At 53.0% G+C, this 9,080-nt stretch overlaps 1 protein-coding gene across 1 annotated transcript; it reads right to left on the bottom strand.

Moving 5' to 3' along the window:
• Positions 1-479: 479 nt before the first annotated feature.
• Positions 480-8,733, bottom strand: Ceacam16 (CEA cell adhesion molecule 16, tectorial membrane component). The gene is made up of 5 exons (XM_041654595.1): positions 8,697-8,733; positions 6,068-6,412; positions 5,271-5,546; positions 2,832-3,110; positions 480-814 (listed from the first exon to the last, which is right to left on the bottom strand). Exons 1-5 carry the CDS (start codon positions 8,731-8,733, stop codon positions 480-482), a joined length of 1,272 nt encoding a protein of 423 aa, XP_041510529.1.
• Between the last annotated feature and the right edge of the window lie 347 nt (positions 8,734-9,080).

The following is a 9,080-nucleotide window of genomic DNA, read 5'->3' on the forward strand; positions in this document are numbered from 1 at the left end:
GGAGAGGTCGTTCCCAACGAGAACCCTGTCTGACGGAGGAGACACACCTAGCAGCCTGCATCCTAATGCACATCATGCATTTCAGGTTGGGGGAGCTCTCATGTCAGAAGGTGGAAATGGCTTTGCCCTTGTGGCACGTCTCATGGGGGAGAAAAATACCTGCATTCACCCCAACTCCCCAGTGTGGTGGAAGAAGCTGCATCCCTGTGGTTTAGTTTCCACTCACCTGAGGAGAAAAGATGCCCACCCTCACACGACACCCCTATTTATAGCCTTCCATCTGACATATACCTTACATGGGCAAGGAGACCTCAGTCTGATGGAGGCCCCTCCACCCTTGGTGGTCGTCATCATTTGAGAGACAAGGCAAGTGCCACATATGGGGACACTCAGGTCAGATGGGAGAGGCACGTGCCCATGTCCCTCAGGCTTGTGAGGGAGGAGAAGGCCACCTGTGGGACCGTGCCCCCCCACGCCGCTCACTCACGGGCCACCTGTAGCTCCACCTCCAGCGTGTCAGTCTTGCCCTGCAGTGTGACGGTCTTGAGTGTGTAGCGCCCGGCGTCCGTGAGGTTCAGCTTTTGCACCAGCAGTGAGCAATTGGCAAAGCCCACCTCCCGGCCCGTGTGTGCAGGGCCGGCGATCCAGTTCCCCGATGGCAGCTGGCTGAGCAATCGGTTGGGCTCTGAAGCAGGTCCACGGTACCAAGCGTAGACTAGCAGGTCCTTGGGGTAGCCCTGGACAGTCAAGGTCACGTCCTGGCCCTCCATTGGTTTAGTCGGTACAGGCACAATCATCATGGCCACGGCTGCGGCTGGAGAGAGAGCCATCACCACTGTCAGCCAGGTCTGCTTTGGGTGTGGGGTGGAGTCCTCCCCCTCCCTTGGCCAACTCCTCCGGGGAAAGTGCTCCTCATGAGGTGCTGGGGAGACCAAGGATGGAGGTGACTTCATGGGTGATCACATAGACTCTCTCAGTGGTGCTTGCCAGGGACACATCTCCCCTCTCTAGATTTTAGCCATGGGTGACGGTGCAGGTTGTCCCTCCTAAGAATTCGGGAGACCCTAGAGAATCTGGCCATGTCTCCTCCATCAGGGTGGGAGCTTCCAAACACTCCTATCAGGTTGAGAATCCCAGAAAATGTGACTGTGTCTCCCCTATAGGATGTCTGGAACTTCTCTTCACATAGCATGTCTTTTCTGTGAAAGTAGCAGACCCGAGAATATGGGCTGACAATTCCTCCATCAGATCAGAAGCCTCTAGAGGTAAGAAGCCATGCATCCTGTATTGCACTAAAAATCCTCACGAGGTGTGGATTGTGTCTCCTCCATCAGATTGGGAAAGTCTAGATTGTTTTCTAATCAAGTTTGGGACTAGAAGCTGGGAAGACTACCCCATTGGTTTGAGGGTTTGAGATTCTCTCCAAGGTGGGAGCCCCCGTCTCCTCCATCAGACTAAAAAATTGGGGATTATCAAAGTGAAACACTCTGATCAAGTTAGAGACCCCCCCCCCCAAGAGTTGGGAGCAATCATCTCAATTGTATTAGAAAATTTCTATGACAGTTATAGTGGGACCTGTGTCTCCCCCATCAGTCTATGAATTTTAAAGTAAATCAGTATCTCCTAATGACCTGGAAATTCTTTCAGGCTGTTCCTTCTCTCTTTGACTGGCAGCTCCCCTCCCTGAATCCCCTGAAAGACCATGCCTCCTCCATCAGATCAGCTTGTTTCCCGGGCAGGGTAACAGTCATGTCTGTCTGTCCTCTATCTCACTCCCAGCATATGCCACACGATTTCTGGCAGCTTGGGAGGAAGCAAACTTGGGGGTGTTGCATTAGGTACACCCTACACATACCTGCAGACCCTGGACACCCCCCATGCTGTCCCCGAAGTCCTCTGGTCCACCTTGTCTCCAGCCAAGGGCCCTCACAGGTAAGACAGGAGGCTCACTTACCTTTGGGACTTCCATCTTTGTTCTGCGTGAAAGAGGGGTCCATCCCCACCCTTTTCATGAGACCTAGCCTGTTAGTGGAGGAAGAAGGGAGGGAGGAGGGGGAGGACGATTCCCACTGTCCCTAGGGGACAATGGCCGCTTGAGAAGAAACCCAGGTAGAATTATCGATGCTATTTTTTTCTTTTGAGACAAGGTCTCTTGTAGCCCAAGCTGACTCCGAACTGTGTCCAGTGATGGCCTCAAACTCCTGATCCTCCTGCCTTCACCTTTCAAACACTGTGATTTTTAGATGAGAACTTGATGTTCAAAGCCACCGTCCTTTTGGCATGGGCAGTGTTCTCTGAGGTTTCTCAATGCCCAACACTTCCCCCCACACCCCCCACACCCCCCACACTTATGTAGAACAGAGATGTGAAGACAGTGCCTCTGGCTGGATTTCTACAGGAGCCGGCAGCTGCCTCTGGGTTTCCAGCTGTGGTGTGAGAGTGTGCGGTTCAGGCCTGCATGTCCTGGGCTGGGCAGGACTCTCAGCTATCGATGGCTTTTCTACCAACAGGGATAATTACACGGAAGGACATGGACCCCAGTGTCCCACTCTGCCACCCCCCGAAGGGAACACGGGGCTCACATGTCACTCACTCTAACCTCAAGGCAGAGGATATGAGTCACCATTTATTTTCTGACGTGACGGATTTTGCCTGACTCTTTTTGCACCTGGACAAGAGGGGGACAATCCAATATGCCTGCCACCTTGTCTCAACCGCTCAGTGCAGGTGCTGGGAATCTAATTCTCTTCTGGGAAAATGGTCGTCCAGTCATCAAAGGCCTTCTGGGCCTCTGTGGAGAGCATCTGGTCGTCAGGCTGGGGCTGACTCACCAGACAGCTTGACCACCACAGAGGCAGAGCCGGACAGTAGAGTCTTGGAGTTCTTAGCAATGCATGTGTACGTGCCCTCGTGGGCCGCCGTCATGCTGCTGATGTTCAGGTGATCCAGGCCATTCTTCAAGGCCTTCCCGTTGAAGGCCCACACATACTCTGGCTCAGGACAGGACCGGGACACACACCACAGGGTGAGGGATGTGTTGAAGTCCACTTTAATGGTGCAGCCCGTACGGGTGGTGGAATCTTGGAGGATGGCCACTCGTTCAGGGCCAACTGTAGGGCAGGAGGGAGAGACACAGGAGGGGCGGGTGGTTGGCTGGGAGGGGACAGAAGCACGCACCCCTTCTTGTCTACTAGATTGGGTCCCTGGGGCCGGCAGACCTGAGTACAGGGAGAAAGGACTTGCGCCTCTCTTGGTGGTGTCTTGATCTCTAATCCACTGTGTAATCTTGAGACTCACTTCCCCTCCCACAAGAACTCAGAACTCAGGTTTTTTTTTTTTTTCTCATCTATAAAAAAGAATGTCTGGAGCTGGGCAGTGGTGGTGAACCCCTTTGATCTCAGCGGGAAGAGTCAGAGGCAAGTGGATCTTTGTGAGTTTGAGCCCAGCCTGGTCTATCTACAGAGTGAGTTCCAGGACAGCCAGGGCCACACAGAGAAACCCTGTCTCAAAAAACAAAATGAATCAAATCTACATTCTATGTCAGACCCTAGAAATCTGTGTATCTAAGATTCTAGAGCTGTGGCTCTCAGCCTTCCTAACGCTGTGACCCTTTTATACAGTTCCTTATGCTGTGGTGACCCCCAACCATGAAATTATTTTCGTTGCTATTTCATAACTGCAATTTTGCTACTGTTATGAATCATAATGTAAATAACTGTGTTTTCTAATGATCTTAGGTGGCCCCTGTGAAAGGTCGTTCAACCCTAATGAGGTCACGACTCACAAGTTGAGACCCGTTGGTCTAGACGCTTTGGTATCATGACTTGGTTCTAGGATGCCGCTTCAGCTGGCGGTGTTTCTAGGCTTTGCCGTCTAGACTCCGCAGCCTCGCCTCTGCTGCTAGGGTTGTTTCTAGGCTTTGCCGTCTAGACTCCAGGACCTCACCTCTGCTGCTAGGGTTGTTTCTAGGCTTTGCCGTCTAGACTCCGCAGCCTCGCCTCTGCTGCTAGGGTTGTTTCTAGGCTTTGCCGTCTAGACTCCAGGACCTCACCTCTGCTGCTAGGGTTGTTTCTAGGCTTTGCCGTCTAGACTCCAGGACCTCACCTCTGCTGCTAGGGTTGTTTCTAGGCTTTGCCGTCTAGACTCCAGGACCTCACCTCTGCTGCTAGGGTTGTTTCTAGGCTTTGCCGTCTAGACTCCAGGACCTCACCTCTGCTGCTAGGGTTGTTTCTAGGCTTTGCCGTCTAGACTCCGCAGCCTCGCCTCTGCTGCTAGGGTGCTGGCATTTGTCATCCTCTGGTTAGGGCTTTAGGACTTCAGGCTTTATACACCAGCCTGATTTTTTTTCTTTTTTTTTAACAGAGCCTCATTATGTAGCCTTGGCTGGTCTTGAACTCACAGTGATTCTCCTGCCTCTGCCTCCTGGATTAAAGGACTGCTCCGCCAAGGCTGGGCACAGTAGTGATTCATTTTCTCAGGATTCCACTCCACCAAGCTTTTGCCCCAGGTACTACTATGTGCTTCTGTGATGAGCTTTTGTGTTGTCCCCTCTAAGTCCTAAGTCCTGGTGACGTTATCCTCCACCCTGTCAAATCCAAACATCCCTGTTGGACACCTTATTTAGGGAAGTTTTTCTTTTCTGACAGGGCCTTCTGTAGCCCAGGCTGGCCTTGAACAATACACAGCTGACAAGGCTGAAGTTCAGGATCCTGTCTCCACTTCCCTGTGGACGAACATTTTAGAGTTCTTCAGATGGAACCCAGGGCTTGGCACATGTCAGACAAATGTCTTGCCAGCTCAGCTATATCCCAGCTTCCCCAGCCACATACCACCCCCCTCCTTTTTTTTCAAGACAGGGTTTCTCTGTGTAACATTCCTGGCTGTCCTGGAACTTGCTGTGTAGACCAGGCCTTGAACTCACAGAGATCCTCCTGCCTCTGCCTCTCTAGTGCTGGGATTAAAGGTGAGCACCACCACTGCCCAGCTCGCTCTCTCTCTCTTTTTGAGACAAATCTTTCTAACTGAGCTGGCATTAATGGTGAGCCTTCTTCCTCTACCTCTGGACACCCTGATAAGGAACACCTGTTCCGTCACTCATCTACATTGACCTGACATTATTAGCTACAATCTGTGTGCTTCATGGAGTCAGGTGTATTTTAAGAGGGACCCTTGCTCCTTCCCAACTTGCTTTCTGTGTGACTGTGAACTCCTTCTCTTGGCCTCTGTTTCCATCTGTGAGATGTGGATATCCGGTGCCTCGGAAGACTCACAATATACGGTCAAGTTCAGGGGCTCGCTGCGGCTGACGCTGACGGGGTTCCACACCTCGCACTGGTAGGCGCCCGCCTCCTCCCTGCGGACGCCATGCCGGGTCAACATTCTGCCATCGGGAGACAGGCCCAAGCGGACAGCAACAGGTAGAGCGTCGCCATTGAAGAACCAGCGGACCTCAGCGGGGCTGGGGCCGCTGCACACTAGCCGAAGGGTGTCCCTACGCTCCACCAGCGCAGTGTCGTTGGCCATGACCGTGGGAGGGGCCAGGATCTCTATGAGGGGGAGCAAGAGACAGAGGGGGAGGGGAGGGGCACCTCCTGTCCCCGGGGCAAGAAGCACCACCAAGCTGTGCTTCTGTGCCCCCAGCCACAGTGACAAAGAAGACAGACATTATCCTGGAAGCCAGAATGGAGAAGGTGAGCATTTTAGTGTTATTTTAGGCACCCCCACACCCTGTTTTAAGAGGCTGGCAAGATGGTACAGTGGGTAAAAGCACTTGCCACCAAACCTGACGACCTGAGTTCGATCCCAGGGTTCCACATGGTAGAAGGAAGGAACTGACTCTTGAAAGTTGTCCTCTGACCTCCACGTGTTTATTTAAAATACATGAACGTTCAGGTGCACGCACGCGCACACACACACACACACACACACACACACATGCACACACGCACATGTGTAAACAAATTCAATAAATGCAATTATAAAGAATATTTTTTCTTCGCTTCTCTTTTCAAGGGAGGGGTGAAGGAAGAGGGTGGAAAGTCCTGGATTGTTGCAAGGGATTGCTCACCATAGACCTGCATGTGTCCGTAGCCCACCTCCGTCTGAAACTGCCTGTTAAGGGTCTGTAGGATATAGGTGCCTGTGTGCCCAGGCAGGGCACCATGGATAGCAAGACTGCCATCGGGGCGCACAGCTTCCCGCCCTGTGTGGGCTGGTCCAGGGGTCTCATCACCAGTGCTGACAATGTAGCTGGCCACCAGGAAGGTCAGGCTGAGCGTAGGCCCTGCATACCAATTGTAGGCAAGCAGTTCCCCGGAAAGCCCATGGACCACCAAGGTGATATTGTCTCCTTCTGCAGGTTGGGCGGGCTCAGGGGTGATGGAGATCTCAGCCCTAGTGTTCAGCATCCAGGCTGAGGAAGAACAGAAGGGGCAGGTTGGATGGGATAGGATTGACTTGTCACCTCATTTGACAGGAGTTGACAAGCTCAGAGGTGACATCCCCAGTGTCTGCAAGATCAGACACAAGCAAGATGTGTGCATCCCACAGCCACATTTCCTCCTGGAATAAATCCCAGGACCTCATCCATGCTCCTCACTGGGGGATTCTAGGCAGGGACTCTACCACCGAGCCACACCCAGCCCCTCACTGGGGGATTCTAGGCAGGGGCTCTACCACTGAGCCACACCTAGCCCCTCACTGGGGGATTCTAGGCAAATACCCTGCTACTGACACACAGATCCAACCTCTGGCCCTCAACATCTCAGCCACCTAATTTTGAGCAGGGAGTGGAGAAGGGCTTATCTGGAAGTTCTGATCTCCTGTCTTGGTCTCCTCAGGGCTAGGGTTTGCAGGCATGTACCAATAAGTCAGGCTCTAACACCTGAGCGTTCATAGAGTCTGCACAGCGTGCATGGCCATGCCTCTTTCTGCACACACCTCCATCTTCTCAAGGTTGATGATACAAAGGGGAATTCTGCGTCCTGGGCCACCTGACCTGACACTATGCATACACAACCTGTGTCTCTGCAGAGCAATGTGGGGTACAGGACGTTTCCCATGAGAGGCACTGGGCTGAGACTCAGACAGGACCCTAGGCTCATATAGCCAAGTGAGTCTGTGACCTCGTACTAACGCCAGGAACTGCCCAAGTCTGTCGCCTGATTCAGGGACACTCACTCTGTGTGCACGAGGGCCCCACATAGAGGGCAGGATATGTGGAGTCTCTCCCTCCCTTTCTCTCTCCTTTCTTTAGTTTCTCCTCCATCCAGGACTCAGGGATTCTGTGCTGGTCGCAACTCGACTCGTAGCTGAGGATGACCTTGAACTTCTGATCTCCCTGCCTTCACCTCCTGAGTGCTGGGACTCTGGGCACATATCACCACACCCAGTTACACTGTACCGGGAGCAAACCTAGTACCTCACAGTGTTAGGCAAGCACTCTACCCTCTGAGCCACACCCCAGCCTCCTCCACCCCATCCTGGGCAAACAGACAAGTCCCAACCAGTAGGACTGGTCCCTGCTGCTTTCTTCTCTGTGTGGCTCACAAGATGTCCCTGGCACTTCTCATATGACACACACTTGCAGGCCTGGCTTGGTCTGCAGCCCCTTCCTGGTTGGAAGGAAGTGCGTGGTAGTGACAGGTTCTGGGGTTAGGGCAAATCTCTGCCACTTTGTGTGGTGAGACCCTGGCCAGCAAGTCATCTCTTCAAGGCCTGGTTTTCCTCCCTAGGAAGTTGGGCCACAGGCGAATATCCCTCTCAGAGTGGATGCTAACAAGCGATAAGGGTTCCAAGTCGGTAAACAGCAGACGTTAATCAGTCCTGCGTCTAAGAACCTTTGAGTGATCCTGCCAGCTAGGCCTATTCACGGCTGAGTAACTGAGGCTGAGGGAAGAGCAACACAAACCAGGCACAGTGGTCACACTCTGGAAGCTGAGGCATGAGGACTGTCTCAAGTCTGAGGCCAGCCTGGGCTATATAGTGAGACCCTGTCTCAACAACAGCAACAAAGACTTCACTAGTGCTGGGCTTGGTGACACATAACTTAATCCCAGCACTCAGGAGGCAGAGCAGGTGGATCTCTGTGAGTTCAAGGCCAGCCTGGTCAACATTGCAAGTTTAGCCCAGGTTAGCCACGAAAACAGTGAGACCCTATTTCAAAAACAAAAGACAATATAAATTAGCTGGGCATGCAACTCAGTTTGTAGAGTGTTTGCTTAGCAAGCATGAAGCCCTGAGTTCAATCCCCAGTGTATAAACTTGGCATGATGGCACATACCTGTAATCTCAACGCTAGGGAGTTGAAGGTAGGAGGATCAGAAGTGCAAAGTCATCCTCAAATACAAAGTAAGTTTCAGGCCAACCTGGGCTGGACTTTACCTCAAAAACACCTAAATCAAGCCCAAACAAGAGTCTGGAATCCCTGCCACTAGTCACCTTGCTTTGCTCTGGCTCTGGGACTCTCTAAGCCCCCTTCTCTCATGGCTGACATCTCTCAGGGGCCGTCTCCAGTCTACCCTACAGGCCTCCCTCTCAAGACTGAAACAAAGCTGCTCTCACACAGTGCAAGCTGGGCTTCTGGCTCACACGTTCCCTCCCCTGGGCAGGGGTTCCTCTCTCTGTCTTTAGGCCCTTAATGGTCCAGGGAGTGGGCTGAGGACCTGGGGGGTGGAGTGGGAAACCCTCTTGCTCACCACTGAGGAAAAACCAGCTGCACCAGGCCAATGCCATCTTTCACCCCAGGTTGATGCCGGAGATGGTTGGTGGTGATGGAGTCCCAGTCTCAGAGGTCCTTTCCTGGTTGAGGCTTGGCTCCGTCTGCCACTGGACCTGGGATCGTTCGGCAATTTGGAATCGGGGCGGATCGCCGGAATTTGGAGGGATCGAGTCACAGAAGATCTGGGGCCCTGTTTGGGCATTGGGCTGGGTGTGGCAAGCACCGGCCAGGGGCCATGACCCGGCCAGGTCTCCTGGGGCAGCTGCCTAATCCAGTTTGTGCCAAAGGCCCAGATTTGGTACCGAAAAGGAGAACCAGGTCACCGGGGAGGAGGAAAGAGAGGCACAAGAAGATTCTCGGG

Source organism: Microtus oregoni, unplaced genomic scaffold, assembly GCF_018167655.1.
Source record: "Microtus oregoni isolate MIOR12 unplaced genomic scaffold, Mior012 000006F_ref0000085, whole genome shotgun sequence".
In the NCBI taxonomy this organism is placed as follows: domain Eukaryota; kingdom Metazoa; phylum Chordata; class Mammalia; order Rodentia; family Cricetidae; genus Microtus; species Microtus oregoni.

Bases quoted from the DNA above. Each gene is read 5' to 3' on its own strand.
- Ceacam16 (XM_041654595.1), bottom strand. From the start codon at position 8,733: ATGGCATTGGCCTGGTGCAGCTGGTTTTTCCTCAGTG. The intron at 3,111-5,270 runs GTGAGTCTTCCG...CCTGCCCTACAG, and splicing joins CCTGAACTTGACCGTATATT to TTGGCCCTGAACGAGTGGCC. The intron at 815-2,831 runs GTGAGTCAGCCC...CTCTCTCTCCAG, and splicing joins TGTGGTGGTCAAGCTGTCTG to CCGCAGCCGTGGCCATGATG.